This window comes from Panthera onca, chromosome B4 (genome assembly GCF_046562875.1).
Source record: "Panthera onca isolate mPanOnc1 chromosome B4, mPanOnc1 haplotype 2, whole genome shotgun sequence".
Lineage (NCBI taxonomy): Eukaryota > Metazoa > Chordata > Mammalia > Carnivora > Felidae > Panthera > Panthera onca.
Window position 1 is genome coordinate 24,683,781 of NC_138345.1, and position 20,609 is coordinate 24,704,389.

Below are 20,609 nucleotides of genomic sequence, written 5' to 3' on the forward strand. Positions count from 1 at the left end.
ATAATAAAATTCAATACTTACCTAATTAAAAAGTGGATAAAGAACTTGGACAGACATTTCTCCAAAGAAGATATACAAATTGCCAACATGATTATGAAAAGAGGCTCAACATTAGTAATCAATGGAAAATGCAAATCAAAACTATGATGAAATATTACCTCATACCCATTAGGATGGTTAGTATCAAAAACAGAAAGTAAGTAGTGTTGGCAAAGATGTGGAGAAATTGGAACCCTTGTACATTGCTGGTAGGTATGTTAAATAGTGCAGCCACTATGAAAAACAAAGGAGTTGCCACAAAAAATTAAAAATAGAATTACTATGTGACACAGGAATTCCACTACTAGGTAAGTACACAAAAGAATTGAGAGCAGGGGACCTACAATATTTACATCCTCATGTCCATTGCATCATTCACAATAGCCAGGAGGTAGAAGCAACCTAAATGTCTACTGACACATGAATGGATTTAAAAAAATAGCATATATATGTATAATGGAATGTTATTCAGTCTCTAAAAAGAAGGAAATTCTGCTACATGCTGCAACAAGTATGAACCTTGAGGACATTATGCTAAGTGATATGGCAGTCACCAAATGACAAATGCTCTGTGATTCTACTTATATGAGGCATCTAAAGTAATCAAACTCACAGATACAGAAAACAGAATTGTGGTTGCCAGGGCTGAGGGGACAGGAAAACGGGGTATAATGCTTCAGTTTTGTAAGATAAAAAATTTCTAGAGATCTGGTGCAGAGCAATGTGAACATGGTTAACACTACCCAACTGTACACTTCAAAATGGTTTTATGTTTTTTACCACTATCAAAAAAAAAAAAAAAAAAAAAAAAAAACAAACAAACCAAAAAACCACCACCAACAACAACCAAATTCAGAATCTGTATACTTAAAAGATGTTTGTTGTATTACTATTTATGCTAATACAAATGTAGGATTACTTGGGATCCATTTTATTTTATTTTATTTTATCTTTATAATTTTTATTTTTTATGTAAGCTCTACACTCAATGTGGGGATTGGACTCATGACACTGAGATCAAGAGTTCAATGCTTTACAAACTGAGCCAGCCAGGTGCCCTATGGGAGCCAAATTTTAAATAAATCATGAGACATGAAAAAAATAAAAAATATTAAATGGCTATAGTACTTAACACAACATTTTTATAATTTGTGACTTTTCTCAAAATCTTATCTGAAACCCAGGGAACTAGATTTGCCTCACAATTAAAAAATGTTTAGATTTTAGGTAATGTGATAGGGGTACCTGAGTGGCTCTATCAATTGAGTCTCTGACTCTTGGTTTTAGCTCAGGTCATGACCCGAGGGTTGTGGGTTTGAGTCCCACATTGGGCTCTGTGCTGAGTGTGGAGCCTGCTTAAGATCCCCCTTAAGATTCTTGCTGTCTCTCTCTCTCAAAAAATAAGGAAAAAAAAAAAAAAAAAAAAAAAGGAAGAAGAAAATGAAAAAAAAAAAAGAAAGGTAATGTGATAAATTACAGTGGTTTTTTTGCTTTTTTTTAATTGAAGTATGACACACAATGTTAGTTTCAGGTGTACAACATAGTGATTCAACAACTCTACACATTATGAGATACTCACCACAAGTGTAGCTATCATCTGTCACCACACAGTGCTATTACGAAAGCACTGACTATATTCCTTATGCTATGCTTTCCATCCCCATGACTTATTCATTCCGTAACTGGAAACATGTACCTTCCATCTCTCTTTCACCCATTTTGCCCTTTTGCCCCTCCCCACCAAGAAACCATCAGTTTGTTCTCTGTATTAATGGGTCTGACTCCACTTTTTTTGGTTCGGTTTGTTTTTTAGATTCTGTGTATAAGTGAATCTACTGGTCTTTCTGTTTGACTTATCTCACTTAGCATAACATCCCCTAGTTTCATCCATGTTGTCACAAAAGGTAAGACCTCATTCTTTTTTATGGCTAAGTTAATACTCCATTGTGTGTGTGTGTGTGTGTCTGTGTGTGTGTGAGTGTGTGTGTGTGCACACGCCTCATCTTCTTTATCCATTCATCTTTCGATATACATGTGGGTTGCTTCTGTATCTTGGCTATTGTAAATACTGCTGAAATCAACATAAGGATGCACATTATCTTTTCAAATTAGTATTTTTGTTTCTTTGGGTAAATATCCAGTATACTGTATAGTTAGGAACATCCTTAGTGGCATCTCATCTAGCAGCCTGGTACTCGAATATTATTATTACTGTTATAAAGAGTATGAGTAGTTATGTGAAATTGGATTAATAAAAACTATAAATAGCCCACATCAGTTCAGGTCAAATTTTATTATCAGCTGAAAAACCTTTAGGTATTCAAAACTTTTTGAAATTTTACTCCTAGATAAAGAATTATAGATCTATATTTAATTTCAAATAATTATAATCTCATGCTTTATAATTTATAAGCCCAATTTCCTACTGTTCATTTATTTCTATCTGCTACCAATTTAATAGATGATACAATATGCTACAAAGTCAATAAACTCTCAAGTATCCATACGTTTTTTTAGACTTTTTAATTAATTAATTAATTAATTAATTTTTTTGATTTACATCCAAGTTAGTTAACATATAGTGCAACAATGATTTCAGGAGTAGATCCCTTAATGCCCCTTACCCATTTAGCCCATCTCCCCGCCCACAACCCCTTGCAGCAACTCTGTTTGTTCTCTATATAAAAAGAGTCTCTTATGTTTTGTCCCCCTTCCTGTTTTTATATTATTTTTGCTTCCCTTCTCTTATGTTCATCTAACACTTTTTCTAGTTTCTCTCTTTTAGAAACAATGCTGCTACAAAGTTATGTTCATATTATTTTGTTCTCTAGAACCATTTCCTCAGAATAAATTCCAAGACGGGGCACCTGGGTAGCTGAGCATCCAACTCTTAATTTTGGCTCAGGTAATCATCTCAGAGCTGTGAGGTTGAGCCCTGCATTGGGCTCTGCACTGACTGCGTGGAGCCTGCTTGGGATTCTCTGTCTCCCTCTTTCTCTGCCCCTCTCCTGCACATGTGTACTCTCTCAAAATAAATAAACATTAAAAAAAAAAAAAAAAAAGAATAAATTCCAAGACATAACCAGTCACTAGGTCAGAAAGAATGAAAACTTGTTTCTTAAAACACATTGTTAGACATACGTTGGAAAGCACTGTGCTAATTACAATGTGTAACTGTGCTTTTACAGTCTCATTAATTCTGGATCTTCAGTTCTCTCTCTCTCTCTCTCTCTTTTTTTTTTTTTTTTTTTTTTTTTTGCCTAGCTTAATAGTGTGAAATGATTCATTTGTTATTTTTTAAGTTAGCTTTTCTTTCATTACTAGTAGTGAAATTAACATACTCCCATAAAAATGTGTGTGTTTGTGCGTGTGAATCTTGTGTGTAGTTTCTTTGCCCCTAGTTTATCAAGGTGGTCCTGTCCGTGTGAGTAAGTTCTGTAGGTATTACTTCATTCTAATCACTCAACTGATGTTTAATTGGTCAAACTAGTTTCAGTAGAGACAAAATGTCAGAAGAACAGAAATGGTGAGTTCTTCTTTGAAGATCCAAAGATCTTTGAGGGCCCTTAAGGATTTAGGAATAATTATTACCATTTTTCATCTTTCATAGAAAGGAAATACCAATATACCTTTCTAGTCTTTTTTGAAACAAATAATAATCAAATTTTAGTCATTATAAGCTAATAAAACAGTGTAAGTTAATAACATGTAGTGCGCAAAATTTGTTGGATTTTTAAAAACATACTTACCTCCTATTTTTCTTACCTCTATTCAAAGTAACTTTGGAAAGGCCAAAATCTGTTAGCTTAATATGACCTTCATTAGAAATAAGCATATTGTCTGGTTTCAAATCCCTGGATATACAAAAGACAAATATCAGATAACTAAAAAAGAGCTAGTGTTGATGTTAGAATTAGCAGGGGAAAAAGCCAGAAAGTTACAGAGAAGATTCAAACCCTATATATTTTCTCTAAAACAAGGCACTTATTGCTGGCTTTGAAAATGTGGGAAACAACTCTCAAAAGTAAATGATCTTTTGTATATTTGAACCTATGAGAAAGTTAACTGATGCAATGCTTTATTAGCTTTGGCATTATTCATTAGATTTTTCCATTAAAACAAATAAACTTCATTAGATAAAATAAACTTCAGGCCAAGTCAAAATCATATTTACCTCTCTCAAGGAGGGTAAGATTAAGCCTTAATAGAGGAGAGCCACTTAGAACATGACATTTTAGAACATGACCGTGCACAGAGCAAAACACTGTAAGTCAGCTTGAATTATAAAATATAGCACTTCTGTGTGACAATAAAGGAGTAGAAAAAAGATTCAGTATTCTTCACAGCAAAATGGCATACTGATGCTCAAAGCAACATATTAAAAAAAACAAAGGGAGGGGAGATGAAAGAAGAGTTGATGGAGCTTCTAAACATACACAATATGTTTACCTGGGTTATCTACCAAACTTTAGATAACCCAGATACATAGGCAAATGATTATGCAAATATTTCAGACTCAAATATTTAATACATAATTTGATTACTTGTGCTTTTAAGTAATAGTTTGTACAACAGTCTCTACCTGTGGATGATTCCATGTCTGTGAAGATAGTCTAGAGCCAAGGCTACTTCAGAAATATATTTGACAGCCATCTCTTCATCAAAATAACCATATATATGTAAGAGAGACTTGACATCTCCACCAATAAGATATTCCATTACCTATCAAAAAGGAATATAAATATTACAAAATACAAACAATATGATTAACTTTAAAAATGTTATTTGAGTGTTACAGTTATGTATTTTTAGCATGGTTCTATAACAGACACATTTAAAAAAAAATTTTTAACATTTTTATTCACTTTTAGAGAGACAGAGAAACACAGCATGAGCGGAAAGGGCAGAGAGAGAGAGGGAAACACAGAATCTAAAGCAGGCTCCGGGCTCTGAGGTGTCAGCGCAGAGCCTGACGCGGGGCTTGAACTCACGCACCAAGAGATCATGACCTGAGCTGAAGTGGGCCGCTTAACCAACTGAGCCACCCAAGAGCCCCCAGACACATTTTCTTAAAATTTATTTTGGAAGAGAGCGGGGAGGGAGAGTGCAAGCAGGGGAAAAGCAGAGAGAGGGAGAAAGAATACCAAGCAGGCCCTGCACTGACAGAGTCTCAGGCTCAGCCCCAGTGGGGGGGGCTTGAACTCATGAACCATGAGATCATGACCTGAGCCGAAATCAAAAGTCAGATGCTTAACTGACTGAGCCACTCAGGCACCCCAGCACAGACACATGTTCTTGATATCACTCAGTATACATTAATACCAAGTTTGCTCATGTTGCCATATAATTTTTTTAATTTAAATTAAAATGTTTAATCTAAATAAAAATTCAGACTTATACAAAAGGTATAAGGACAGTCCCATATACTCTTTATCTAGATTTACCTATTGTGAGCATTTTGCCACATTTGCTTTCTTCCTCTCCTCATATATGAATATAAAATAAACCTTTGTTAATAATTAACAAACATGTTATGTTATTATGTTACATAATAAAATAATAGGATTATTAACATTATCGACACAAATATCTTTTTTTTTTTTTAACCTTTATTCATCTTTGAGAGACAGAGCATGAGCAGGGAAGGGGCAGAGAGAGGGAGACAGAGAATCTGAAGCAGGCTCCAGGCTCTGAGCAGTCAGCACAGAGCCCGATGCGGGACTCGAACTCACGAACTGTGAGATCATGACCTGAGCCTCGGACGCTCAACTGACTCAGCCACCCAGGCGCCCTGATACAAATATCTTAAATGCATGTATTTCTATTCAGACTAAAGAAATTAATTTAAAAATATGGTGATGTGCCTGGGTGGCTCAGTCAGTTAAGTGTCTGACTCCTGATTTCAGCTCAGGTCATGATCTCATGGTTTGTGAATTCGAGCCCCACATCAGGCTCTGCACTGGCAGCATGGAGCCTGCTTGGGATTCTTCCTCCCTCTCTCTCTGCACCTCCACTGCTCACAGTGTCTCTCTCTCAAAATAAAAAAATAAAGATTAAAACTTTTTTAAAAACATGGCAACATTAACAACTGATATTTATAGCTTTAAAGCTTTTGCTAAATAATTGGAGAATACAGTTGAAGAGGTCACGATACAAAATTCTTCATCATGTATCTAACAAGGATATTCTTACACAACTACAGCATAATAAAATTCAAGGAGCTTAACACTACTATAATGTATTATCTAATCTATAGTCCATATTCAAATTTCTCTGAGTATCTAAATAAACATCCCAGATAGCACTTCCCCTCATCCTGCTGCCCATGCATGGATTTAGTTGTCATGTCTCTTTAGTCTCCTTTAATCTGGGACAGTCCTTTGCCTTTTTTGAGGGGGGTAGTCTTTCCTGACATCTGATTATTTCCTCACGATTTAATTCAGGCTATGTATTTTTGGCAGGAATACTAAATAAGCCAACTAAATAAGATGTTGACTCTTTCCTAGAGACTCTCACCAGATGGGACACCTAATGTCAGCATGTTCCATTACTGGTGATGTTGACCTTGATCACTTAGTTAAGGTGGTAACTTCCAGATTTCTCCACTGAAGAAGCACTTTTTTATCCCTTGCTCATTAATAAGTAATGGAGGAAATACTTTGAGAGTATGCAAATAACCTGTTTCCCAACAAATTTTCAAGCACTGATTTTAGCATCATGTGACTATAGGTGATTCTTGTCTGAATCCACTATTGCTATGTGGTTGCAATACTATTCCTTCCACATGCACTAGTCATTACTCTCAAAAATTTGTATCGTTTTAAGGTATAAGATACTGCCTACTAAGAACTTAATAAAACAAAGTCCTTTCGTTCCCTTTTAGGCCAGTAATTTCCCTGGTAGAGACTAGTCAATGTTTGTTGGTGATATCAATCATTAAAACATTTACTAAGCACAAAATCTGTGTTATACACTGTGCTAGCACTGGGAATATAAGCATGAATAAAATGTCTCTGCCAGTGAAAGAGTTTAAAGTAGTTTACAGTAGTAGAAAAATAAGTAAATAGATCCTGTATTTGAGTTCATGAGTGTTTATTTTCTTACATTCTCATCGATTGTTATTGATCCTTTTTATCTTTGTCAATCTAAAAAAATGGACTTGTTTAAACATTCACTTTATTTACCGTTAGGGAGATATAGGACCTTTACACAATTTTTGGTCTTTTATGTATCTTCTGTGAATCACTTCTGTGCCCATTTTTCCATTGGGTATTTAATTATTTCTTATTGATGTGTAAAACCTGTTACACAGTAGTAAAATTAGCCCTTTGTGTGTCTTTTTTTCTTTTAATCAATTCAAAATTTTATTTTTTTTTGATTTTTATTTTTACCTTTGTGTGTCTTTTGAACAATATTTTCTCCAAACTTGTTATTCGACTATGTAAATGGTATTTTGTATAAAAATGTTTTACTTTGTACTTAGTAAGACCTACACCAACTTATGATTATAAAAGTTTTCTTCTAGTACTTTTATGGATTCACTTTTTTAAGTAGAAATCTATGATACGAAAGGGGAACAAGTGACTCTAGCACTATGTCATGTTTCATAACTGTTCAGAAAATTATTTCAAGTAACTTCAAAAAACAGAATTTTATTTTTTATCATTATTATTTTTTACAACTGCAGGAAATTATAATTTTTTTTATGTTTATTTTTATTTTTGAGAGACAGAGCGCCAGCAGGGGTGGGGCAGAGAGAGAGGGAGACACAGAATCTGAAGCAGGCTCCAGGCTCTGAGCTGTCAGCACAGGGCCCGATGCAGGGCTTGAACTCACAACAGTGAGATCATGACCTGAGCTGAAGTTGGACGCTTAACCAACTGAGCCACCCAGGTGCCCCCAAAAAACAGAATTAAAAAAAAGTTTATTGGGGTGCCTGGGTAGCTCAGTCAGTTAGGCTTCTGACTTTGGCTCAGGTCATGAATCACAGTTTGTGAGTTTGAGCTCCAAGTCAGGCTCTGTGCTGATAGCTCGGAGCCCAGAGCTTGCCTCAGATTCTGTGTCTTCCTCTCTGTGCCCCTCCCCTGCTCTTGCTCTCTTTCAAAAAAAAAAAATGTTTTTTTAAAGTTTATTTATGTATTTGAGAGAGAGAGAGAGAGAGACAGAGAGAGAGAGACAGAGAGAGGGGGTGGGGAGAGGGGCAGAGAGAGCGAGGAAAGAATCATAAGCCGGCTCTGCAATGTCAGTGCAGAGCCCAATGTGGGGCTCCATCTTACCAACCATGAGATCATGACCTGAGTCAAAATCAAGAGTCGGATGGACACCTAACCAACTGAGCCACCCCCAGAATTATGATAGTATATCCCAAGGGGAAAAAGAACTGCAAAAAAATCCTAAATTAAATCCAGTTGCTTTAGTGTTAGTAAAACAATATTGGTATTGTTATTTTGAAAATACCAGATATACATAATGTTGTAAGTTAAAGCAAATGAATAATTATGTTAATGTTGTTAGGAACCTGCACAGTCAGGGTAAAAGAATACATATTTTTTTTCAAAATATTTTTACATGTTATATATTTTTCAAAGATGTTGAGTAAAAATTCTATAATTTTCCATTGAATTGGAAATTGAAGCATGAACTCATGATATATTTTTCTCTTTCTACAAAAATGTTTTAAAATACATAAGTCATGGGGATAAAAGTACAGCACAGGAAATATACTCAATGACATTGCAATTAAATTTGGTGACCAATGGTAACTAGACTTATTGTGGGGATCATTTTGTAATGTATGAAAATATGGACTCGCTATGATTTACACCTGAAACTAATAGGATATTGTTTTTAATCTTTTAATTTTTCCTGATGCTCTGTAAGGTCTTACCACATACTGTTTCATAAGCAGTGTCTGATTAAACAGTTAGTCCCCTATTGTCTTTGTGAATGGAATACATCAGTGTTTCCTTCTTTTTCTGTAAAGAGCCAGATAGTAAGTATTTTAGGCTTTGTGAGCCATGTGTGGTTCTATGTGGCAACTACCTCACTCTTCTGTTGTTGCAAAAGAGCAGCCATAGATAATAAGTAAACAAAAGGATGTAGTTGTATTCCAATAAAATGTATTTATTCATCAAAATTCAAATTTCATATAATTTTCATATATCACAAAATATTATTCTTCCTTTGATTTTTTTCAACATTCTAAAAATGCAAAAACTATTCTCAGCTCACAGGCTGTATAGAAACAGTGGACCAGATTTGGCTCACCACAGACGTAAAAGATGTAAAGTCAATTACTCTTTTTTTTTTTTTTTTAATTTAATGCTTATTTTTGCGAGACAGAGAGAGAGAGACAGAAACAGACAGAGTGTGAGTGGTGGAAGGACAGACAGAGAGGGAGACACAGAATCCAAAGCAGGCTCCAGGCTCTGAGCTGTCAGCACAGAGCCCAACGTGGGGCTTGAACTGACAGACTGACAGATCATGACCTGAGCTGAAGTTGGAGGCCTAACTGACTGAGCCACCCAGGTGCCCCAAAAGTCAATTATTCTTACAGTATTTTTCACCTTCTTACTGATACTCTATATATTTTTTTTGACTCAGTGAATTATCCTATAAATTAGACCCATATCTCTGGCTTTCTCAGAGCAAAGGTGTCTCCAGAGGGGCTGTCTTTAATACTGATTTAGGGTGAATTCCAATACAAATTTATATCTTTTCTCCAAAATCCAACTTCACAGCTTCTCACAGAGAAGGTCATTACAACAGGAACTGCAATTCATGCTAAGGTATTCATTGGAGTGTTTTTTAGAACAGTAAAAAAACCCAAAGCAACTCATCAATAGGATATTTGTTATAAAAATTATGTAATTCCTAAATAAATCTATGGAATTCTGTGTAGCCATTAAAAAGGATGAGGTCTGGTGCACCTAGGGGGCTCAGTTGGTTGAGCATCCAACTCTTAGTTTCAGCTAAGGTTATGATCTCACAGTCTGGTCGTGGGATTGAGCCTGCAGGTCCGTGGAGCTGGCTTAAGATTCTCTATCACTTCTCGGCCTTTTGGCTAAGATCAAGTGAAGATTCTCTCTCTCTCTCTGTCCCTCCTCCACTTGCACGAGTGTACTTTCTTTCTCTCTCCCTCAAAAAAATAAATAAATAAAACTTACTTAAAAAAAAAAAAAAAGGATGAGGTCACCAGTAAGTGGAAAAAAAATAAGTAGAACAGTACTTACAATATGATCACATTTCATGTGCTTATTTAAACTGTACAAAAAACATTTATTTATTTATGTTTATTTATTTTTGAGAGAGACAGTGCAAGTTGGGGAGGGGCAGAGAGAGAGAGAGACACACACACACACACAGAATCTGAAGCAGGCTCCAGGCTCTAAGCTGTCAGCACAGAGCCCAACGCGGGGCTCGAACCCATGAATCGGGAGATCATGACCTGAGCCAAAGTTGGACGCTTAACCGACTGAGCCACCCAGGCACCCCTAAAAATCTTTTTACCCATCCTAAATTAGTCCCAATGCAGAAAAGGTGCTCACCACTGTCCTAGAAAAACTTTTTACTTTCCAAAATTTTCTGGCCTTCCCATTAAATCTGTGTAACCACATTAAAAAAAAAAAAAAAAAAAAAAAAATGAGAGAAAAAGTGTGAGCAGGCAGAAAGGGAGAGAATCCTGAGCAGGTTCTGCGCCCTCAGGGCAAAGGATATTTCCACCGTCTAGATTTTCTCATATTGTCTTACATTTATATATCTAACCATTAAGGATGGTTTACTGAGTGTGTAATACAAGGAACAAGACAAAAGCATGAGATCATGAACCATGAGATCACAACCTGAGGTGAAATCAAGAGTCAGATGCTTAACAGACTGAGCCACTGAGGCGTCCCTGTAACCACATTTAATGTCAGTCTAAATATACTCACAGATTTACTGAAAGACTAGAAATGGATTTAACCATCAGGTACCAAAAGAGTTTCAGATTTGACTGTGTTTATAACCTTTCCTGAACATTCAGGTCTACAACTCGAAGTTGAATATCATGTTCTTCCACATGAGAGTTCTGTTCAGACTCAAACTTTTATAATTTTTTTTAAGTTTATTTATTTTGAGAGAGGGAATGTATGTGTACTCACACACGTGCAAGCAGGGGAGGGGCAGAGAGGGAGGGAGAGACAGAATCCCAAGTAGGTTCCATGCTGTCAGATCTCACGATCAGTGAGATCATGACCTGAGCCAAGATCTTAATCTTAACTGACTGAGCCACCCAGGCACCCTTCAAGTTTTTGACATAGAAAAATGTTGAAGTGTGGCACAATTAAGTTCCACAGAGGGCTTCAGCATATCGAGGAGAAAGGGTTTCCACTACTGAAGGCAATCAAATTATGAAAGAAATCAGCATTCCATTGGTAAACTATGAATCTGGTGTCTAAAATCTACATCCTAAGACCCATTCATTCATGGAAAACCATTTGTGCATACCAAACAGAAGCTATTGGAGTCACCATTTAATCCATAGATCATCTCAGAAATCAAAAGAATCTCTAAAATATGTAGTCAAGATATCCTCACCAATTCCTGCCCCCTCAAATTCTTCCTTAGAAATGAAAAGCAAGCAATTGTCAAAGTCCACACACCCAATATCCACCACCTCCCCAAATCTTTCTTTATTACATACCAAACTTTGTATAGTATTCCCATTATATGTCCTTTACTTGCCAAATATTTTTAGCACCATGTGCCAGGCACTGTTCTACATGCTTTATATTAACCTATTAAAATGTCACAGTAACCTCTGAAGTAAGTACTATTATTATCTCCATTTTGCAGGTGAGGAAACTGAGGTGTGGAAGTTAATTTTATGTGTCATTTTGGCTAAGCCATGGTACTCAGAGATTTGGTGAAACATGAACCTAAATGTTGCTATGAAGGTGTGTTAGATGATATAAACATCTAGGTGGACTTTGAGTTAAAGCTGATGACCCTCCATATTCTCGGTGGGACCAATCCAGTCAGTTGAAGTCCTTAAAAGAAAAAAGACTGTCCTCCATGCCTCCCACCTCTACCCTACCCACCCCAAGAAAAAGGAATTATGCTTCTACACTGCTTTTTGGATCTGAGTTGTAACACCAACTCTTCAGGTCTACTGCCTGCTGGCCTACCCAGCAGATTTCAAACTTGAAAGCCCCAACAATCACAAAGAACAATTCCTTAAATCCCCACCCTCTACACACACCACATACACCCTATTCTTTTTCTCTGGTGAACCCTGGTTCAAACAACAGGTAAGGGTACTTGGTCAAAGTCATAAAGCTAGAAAGTGCAAAAGTTGGAATTCAAACGCAAGTGCTCTAAACTCAGAGACTGTATTCTTCTTGAGTCACTGAATTCAGTGATTGCTAAATGAAGAAAAAAATGGAAAATTACTCACCAAGTAGACATTATTTGCTGACTGTAGTGAATAGTACAAATGGACAATGAAAGGACTTTTGCTTAGTGCTAGTGCGTCCCTCTCGGCTTGCACCTGATGTGTCATATTTTTGTTGATCATGTCTGCTTTTTTGACAACCTATGGTAGACAACATGATAACACATTCATTTTATCTTTTATTACAAAGTGTTCTCAAGTTTCAGAGTTGCCTTTTGTGAAAACAACCAGATGAAAGAAAAAGATGAAGAGAAAACACAGATGTCATTTGTACTCCACATTGCCATCAGGAAACTGTCAGAAAAACAGCAAATATGGTGAAAACAAATCAAACCTTTTTTCAAGAGAACTGCTTATTTTGGCATCACGTGGCAAAAGTATCACATCCTTTTTGAGAAGGAAAAAGAAGTAAACAAATGTTCCCTTAGTGCCCTGCATATTAGTAGAAAAAAAGTTCCATTCTACTGTTCTTTTAACAAAGTCAAAGGATAGTGATCTTCCTCCTAATAAGCCTCCATAATCAGGAACCTACGCACAGAGAATTAGCAGCTAGTAAATTTTTTTAACTTCTGATTCTTTGATGGATGGGAATTAGAAAGAGGAAGAACATAGGAAGTTTGTTTCCCTAGGAAAAAAAAATCTTAAGAATGGTTAGAACTACTGAAAGTTAATAGTCTCAAATGTTGTCTTACAGAAAATAACAAATTACTCTTTTCAAGTTTCAAGGTAATTGGTGTGGAAGCAAAACTATGATATAATCTACATTAAAATTGGAGCACTAACCTGAATAGTCAGCAACACTGAGATCAATTCTCAGGATGATTAAAAGTCATATTTCTTCCAAAGATTCATTAGAATATTTAACAAAATTATTAATACACTATCAATTCCAGCCTTATAACCTTTCCATAAGAAAACAAGGAAATTGGCAAAGCCAGTCTGTAAAATGATTTCACCTATGACTCCACTAGATTGGAAGCTCTGTGAGGGCATGTTTGTTTTGTTCACCACTGTACCCTAGATCCTACACACAAAGGGGACACTCAACAAATATCGAAAAAATGAATTGATGTTTTCATTTTAATAAGTGATAATGACTGATCAGCAAGTACAGCAGAAGGAAAAGCAACATATGAAGCAAGGAAGAATTAAATTCAATGGGGTGTGTCTGAGAGGTCAGGGAAGGTTTGAAGAGGGGCTAAGATGAATCTTAATACATAAATAACACAGGTGGAGATGAGCAGAGAAGGGTGGAAGAAAAGCACTTAAGGAGGAACCAGCACAAACGTAAGTTCAGAAGCACAGCACTACACAGCATTCACGGACTAGTCAATTGTCTGGAGTGGCTAGAACATAGGATTTGTGGAAGTTACAGTTGATGTTTAGGGCCAGAACTTGGACCATGATTGCTTTTCTAAGGAGTTTGTTAGGTTGCATGTCACAGCCTAAGGAATGGATGAAAAAATAGCGATTCCAGTTAGGGGCCTATTCCTGGAAATGAAGGCCTGATGAATCTCAAAAACACTGTCAGGTAAAACAAAACAAAACAAAACAAAACAAAACAAAACAAAACACACACAAAAAACAAAACAGATGTAAAAGAGCATGCATTGTATGATTCCATTTACATGCAATGTGGAGAAAGGGCAAACCTGCAGAGACAGAAAATAGATTGGTGGTTACCTGGGGCTAAGGGTGTTAAGGGGGAGGTACCGCAGATGGGCAGGAAGTCTTTTTGGGGTGATGGAAATGTTCTAAAATTGGATTGTGGTAATAGTTACACAATTTTTAATTTACTAAAAACTGACTTGTACTTTAAAAAGGAAGGAAGGGAGACAGGGAGGGAGGAAGAAAAGACAAAAGAAAAAGAAAAAGTGAAGTCCTGTGCTTGGGCAGACTTGGGAACGTAATAGAATGGAAGAGATAATAAGAAGGAATACCAGACCGGGTGCCTGGGTGGCTCAGTCGGTTGAGCTTCCGACTCTTGGTTTTATCTCAAGTCACGCTCTCACATTCCGTGAGTCCGAGCCCCTCATCAGGCTCACACTGGCAGTACGAAGCCTGCTTGGGATTCTCTCTCTGTCCCTCCCCCGCTCACTCTCATTTGAAACGAATAAATAAACTTTAAAAATTTTTTAAAAAGAGAAGGAATATGAGACAAAATTGACAGGACTAGTTGAGACATAGGTTATACAGATGGAGTAGAGGGAAATTAAAATGACTCACGTTTCTAGCCTGAATGACAGCGATGAAGGTGGTTTTATTAAGCGGAGAGAGGGAGTACAGAAAGTTCAGTGTTTAAGCAGTTAGGTGGAGAGGATTGTTCAAAGTCAGGAAAGCACAATTTCAAGGCACTTGGTAGAGATTCACATAGCAACGTCCAACAGGAAGTTGAAACTGCATTAGCGGTAAAACTGCTGGTTTCTTTACCATGTTCATTCAGTGCTTAAATACGAGTAATCCGAAACTATGGGAGTGGGGAGTGAGGACCAAGAGTGGCCAGGAAAGCTTCAAATACATTGAAAGCTCTTGAATGCTTTTGGAATGATACGTACTGCTGCAAGGATAAAGGAGTGATATGTTCTAACATGTTTCAGTTTAGTCTTTAAATAGTTGTTTCACATTTAATGTTTCAAACTTAATTCTGGTAAAGGTCAAGGCGGTAAAAAGGACTCAGAAGTCCTGATGTCTCCTAAGCATTGTTGGTGTGAAAAGGGCGTGGCAGAGGCGAGCCACTCGGCCTGCCGGCGCTCAGGTCATACCAGTAAGAAATCATAGGGCTGTGGAGGCCCCTACCGCCCTGGAGCCTGCCCAGTTCAGGGGGCAGAAAAGAGGGCCGAAGGTCCGAACTCTTTCCCTCTCTTTACTCCCCGCCTTCTTACCTTCACCGCATACAACTTGCCGCCTTTCTGCCCGAGATACACCTTCCCGAAGGCGCCACGGCTAATAGGTTTCACTATGGTGAATTCCTCAATGGAAGGAGGTCTTGGCACCGGGATCCTATTCACGCACTCCACTGTCACTGCGTCTCCTCCACTCTCCTTCTCGCTCCCCGCAGTGCGCTCCATAGCAGGCCAGCCCAGAAGGAAGCCTGTAGCATCAGCTAAGGCCCCTTCCCAAGCCACAACTCCCGCCAACTAGGTTCAAAGTAAGGCCCCGCCCACGCAATGCGTCGGCAGTGACGTCACCGCGTTGCCGTGCTCGCGCCGAGCCCAGCGCAGCCCCGCCCCTGTCACCTCTTGCGCGTAAGCGCGGAAGTACCCAATGGAGCTGAGGGCTGGGACGCTGGGAAATTCTCCAACCAACCACACACTCTTCGAGGGCGGTGACCACGGCCCAATTACCTCATTTAGTAATAACTGGGGAGGCACTGACTGTCTTTTGCTTACAAGAAATCTCGGGATTGACTAGGTTTCTCCTGACCTCCAAACGAGGTTGATGGGACCCGCCCTCACCCCGATTTTGCTTGGTTTTGTTTGTTTTTTACCCCTCGCGACCTCGCACCCCTGGGCGAAATGTAAGCCAGTTTGGTTTGGCTCCCCGAAATCATACAATGTGGAGAAACTGGATGAGCAGGAAGCAGGTGGCTGGCCCTGTCATCTGACAATGTTAACAGGATGTAACTTGCCTGACTGAAGCAGAAGAGGACCAATAGGAACAATTTTCGATTTATTGTGGGGAAGATAAAAAGCACTAAACTGTAGCGAAAGAGTTTATCATAACTCAAGGCCCAGTCGGAAAAGGAGACTATGTTGGAAGATTTCGTAAGGAAGATGCAAAAAGATTTAACAGGGTCAATGCCGTCCCCTCTTAAGGGGGAAATATATACATATATATATATATATATGTATACATGTATATATATGTATATGTGTGTGTGTGTATATATATATATATCGGCGCCAGAGAGCTTGGGGATCCAGCACCTTTATTATTCCCGTGAACATCAAGCCTGGGGGCCAGGGTTGCTCAGCTACTGTAGTGGATACAAACTTCAGACCCAGAAAGGTGGAGCTCTAGCGCTGGCGTTCACCCGCGGGTGATGCAGCCCACCTGTCCCGGAAGTAGTGTTGCGTTGGAGGCTTGCCTTTCCGGGGCAGATTGTATGTCGTTGCAGCAGCTGTAACAAGGGGAGGCCATTTTCTGTTTCTAGGAAGAGTGAAGGCTAAGGGAGAGGGAAAAAGAAAGGGAAAAAAGGGCTCAGCGCCTCCCCGCCGAGCCGTGGACAGAGGGGCACTTTCGGCAGGCGGGTGAGGTCGCTGAGGGCCCAGAGGAGATGTTTTCCCTCTCGAGTACGGTGCAGCCCCAGGTGAGTCTGGCATCCGGTCCTTTTTTTTCTCTCCTGCCCGCGGCTCTTTGCCGTTTGCGTTTCGTGGAAGCGATTTCGCGTTCGGGATCGTAGGAGGGGGGCGATCAGCGCAAAGCAAGTCCTAGTCTTGAGAAGGGATAAGGGATCACGGTGAGAGTAAAAGGCTGACGTTGAAGCAGAGGCATGAGATGATGAGGACTTTGGTTTATCGAGTTGATAGCGTGGAATTTTTACTAGAGAATCCATTAGGCATTGTTCAGTGCCGGACATTCTGGGGTGGGGGGAGCAGAGTGAGGCTGGGGGAAACGCCTTTGCCTTAGATATGAGGAAAGCAAATAATGTTTCTTTCCATCTGATCACCTCTCCAGTGATTTTTACTGTTCACAACCCTGATACCCAACTCTTTCTTTCCTTTTTAAATGGAATTTAACCCAAGCATGTTATAATTATTTGAACACTACGAATGCTTTCTTTTTTGGCCAGAAATGACTAATAAACACATATTTTAAAGCTATTGACTGCTTGCAGTTACTATTTTTATTCATATTCTCCCATTTTTTCATCAAGCAAAAGGGCAGAAAAGAGTCATTCCTAGGGTTTTAAATTGTCTTTTGGGAGTAACCACTTGTGACAGTGTCTTGTCCTTGTTTCATTTAAAAATCTTTTTTGATGGCAACATTCTGATAGTTTCTTGCTGGGGCGGGGGTGGGGTGACTTCTCAGTTTTGCTAATAGTTTCTGAACACATTCAGATTTAAAAATAATTTTTTAACACTCTTTAGTTTCAGCATATAATTACGTTCCTTTTGTAACCCCCACTCTTGGTTTTTTGTTTTTTGTTTTTTGTTTTTGTTTTGCTAGTACTGGCTGGATAATCGAAAATGAAGTGATTAGTTATTTATTGGACATCAGTAATGGGCCAGGTGGACAAAGCAAATGTGGAATCTTTATAGTGATATGAAGAAAAGTTGAATAGGAGTTAGTCAAGTGAAGAGTTAATAGAAGTGAACCAGTATCCTAGGTATATGCAAGGATATCTGGAGGTCCTGAGATTGGGAAGAGTTTAGCTGATTGGAGGAACAAAAATAATGTCAGTGTGGCTACAATGTAGTGATTAAAGGGCATAATAACAGAATTAAGGTTAGGGTGAAGCCTTGAGGCAGATCATACAGGAAATTATAAGGGACTTTGGATTTCATTTGAAGTGTAAGCATAGGATAACCTGATCAGAAGTGTTTTCAGTTAAGGATGCTATTGCAGTAACCCAGGAGAGGGATAATGCACCACTAATGTGGTGGCAGTGGTTATGGAAAGAAGAGGATGAGTTTGTTTTTTTTTGAACAAAGAGTAGAATTTAATGAGGGATGATGGAAAGAAGTGTTTCAGTTTTGGACAGCTGGATGGGTGAAAATGTTATTTGCCGAGCTGTGTGATCAAACTCAAGGGGTTCACCACTTGAGATACATCAGATTGGACACAACCCAAGAAAATGTTGAAAACAAAGAACTTTATTACTTGTTACAAGTAAGGAAACAGATGACTCTCAAAGCCCTGTCTCTCTGTGGGGTTAGTACAGGACGGTTTTATTCAGTGTATTAGGGGGCGGGGCAGGGAGCTCGCATAAGCACTTCAGTTCAGTTAGTCATTCCTAGCATGTCAACATGCTAGTGCATACGTTGTATTATCAAAAAAAAAAAAAAAAAAAAAAAATGGTGAGGGCCGCCTAGGTGGCCCAGTTGGTTGAGCGTCTGGCTTCGGCTCAGGTCACGATCTCATGGTTTGTAAGTTCGAGCCCCGTGTCGGGCTCTGTGCTGACAGCTCAGAGCCTGGAGCCTGTTTTGGATTCTGTGTCTCCCGCTCTCTGCTCCTCCCCCGCTCGTGCTCTGTCTCTCTCTCTCAAAAATAAACAAACATTAAAAAAAAATTTTTTTTTTTTTAAAAAGCCAGCTCATACTGGCTCACATAGGGTGGCTGTCAGGTGAGACACACCCAGCAAGGGGCTCTCACGTGAAACAGCTAGTCTCCTTGGCTGAAGTGTGGGTTCTACAAAACAAAACCTATTCCTTGCTTGCTTTTGTCCCTCCCCTTCCTCTCTTCTGCTGGTAGCTTTCAGCCCTGGAGGGGTCCTACCAGTTGTTTGAAAAACAAGTCTGACTTGGCCTGTTGAATACAGTATTAAACCTTTTAAAGCTGAAGTTTGAGAAGTTTATATCAAGAAGACCGAATTTTAGGAGAGTTTATCATCAGCTGGATGGAGAGTTAGTGGTACGTGATGTTGGTAGAGATGGTGAAGGCATTTTGTGTACTGCAGGCAGGCTTAATTGGGCTCATATATGTGTTTTATGCTCTTATGTATTTTATGCTCTGAAGAAGGATAGTACACATATTTCTAATTCCTGGTTGCTTAATCATTGAATACACTTGAATATAAACTGTGAAGCCAGGAAAGATATGGAAGGTGAACTTTTTCATTGAGATCAAACCATTTTTTAGCAATTTAAATCCTTTTTTGAATAAGAGATGTAACTAATTAGAATGAAGCCTTTCAGGGGTGTCTGGGTGGCTCATTCCATTGAGCATCTGACTTTTAATTTCGTCTCAGGTCATGATAGCAGGGTTTTGGGATCGAGCCCTGTGTCTGGCTCTGCACTGAGCGTGGGGCCTGCTTGGGATTCTCTCTCTCTCTCTCTCTCTCTCTCTCTCTCTCTCTCTCTCTCTTTCTCTCTTTCTCTCTCTCTCCCCCTCGCCTTCCTCCCTCCCCCTTCCTCCCCCTCTGCTCCTGTCCCCTGCTTACGCTTTCTTTCTCTAAAATAAAAATATAAAAAATTGATTCCTGTAGTTTTTTTTAAAATGTTTATCTATTTTTGAGAAAGGCACAGAGCATGAGTGGGGAAGGGGCAGAGAGAGAGAGAGGGAGACACAGACTCTGAAGCAGGCTCCAGGCTCTGAGCTGTCAGCTCAGACCTGGGGCTCAAACCCGAACCGGTGAACCATGAGATTGTGACCTGAGCTGAAGTTGTATGCTTAACCGACTGAGCCACCTAGGCGCCCCATGATTCCTGTAGCTTTAAAAGAGCTTATTGTTTCTACCCTGAAAAGGATACATGCTCATTGCCAAAAATGCCAAAAAGAAAAATACAAATAAGAAAATGAAAAACCTTTATAATCTCGTTGTGCAAAGACATATTTTAGAATACATTCTTTCGTCCTTTTTACCTCTACACAAATACGTGTGTATGCATGCTTTTTAAAAAGTATGTTGTAGTTTTTTAATTTTTTAACTTTTTTTACTTTAGAGAGAGTGTGTGAGCGAGAAACAGGGGCTGGGGGGGGAGGAGAGAGAGAGAGAGAGAGAGAGAGAGAGAGAGAGAGAGAGAATCTTAAGCAGGTTCCACGCTCAGCACAGAGCCTGACACAGGGCTGAGTGGCATGACCCTGGGATCATGACCTGAGCCAAGATCAAGAGTTGGATGCTCAACCGACTGAGCCACTGAGGCGTCCCAAGATGTAGTTTTACATTTAACAATTTTTTTCATTTAACATATTATTCATTTCTGTATCAGTAACTATGGGATAAAGAGTCTAACAAGAATCTAGAGTCAAATTATCTTGGTTAGAGTATTTGCTCATATCCTTGCTGAGTGACTTGGACATGCCACTGAACCTATCTAAATTCTGGATGTCTTTATCAGTTAAATAGGAAGTATAATAATAGTGTTTATGTCTGTTAAAGGATTAAATGAGATTGAAGATACTGAGGGTTTGGTTCAATACTATCACAGTAAAGGGAGTACCACAATAACACAAGTCAAATGAATTTTTGGGTTTC

At 38.7% G+C, this 20,609-nt stretch overlaps 2 protein-coding genes across 3 annotated transcripts in view; one reads left to right on the forward strand and one right to left on the reverse strand.

The window, feature by feature from the left end:
* MASTL (microtubule associated serine/threonine kinase like) overlaps positions 1-15,637 on the reverse strand; it is a 35,105-nt gene extending 19,468 nt beyond the window's left edge. For both annotated transcript variants that reach the window (XM_060659102.3, XM_060659101.3), the window contains exons 1-4: positions 15,355-15,637; positions 12,476-12,613; positions 4,622-4,761; positions 3,805-3,893 (exon numbers count right to left, since the gene is read on the reverse strand). In XM_060659102.3, coding sequence (XP_060515085.3) covers positions 3,805-3,893; positions 4,622-4,761; positions 12,476-12,613; positions 15,355-15,540 — 553 coding nt within the window. In that variant the 5' untranslated portion in view covers positions 15,541-15,637. The remainder of the gene's footprint in view (positions 1-3,804; positions 3,894-4,621; positions 4,762-12,475; positions 12,614-15,354) is intronic.
* Positions 15,638-16,558: 921 nt separating this feature from the next.
* YME1L1 (YME1 like 1 ATPase) overlaps positions 16,559-20,609 on the forward strand; it is a 53,178-nt gene continuing 49,127 nt past the window's right edge. The window contains exon 1 of the mRNA XM_078450330.2: positions 16,559-16,781. Coding sequence (XP_078306456.1) covers positions 16,749-16,781 — 33 coding nt within the window. The 5' untranslated portion in view covers positions 16,559-16,748. The remainder of the gene's footprint in view (positions 16,782-20,609) is intronic.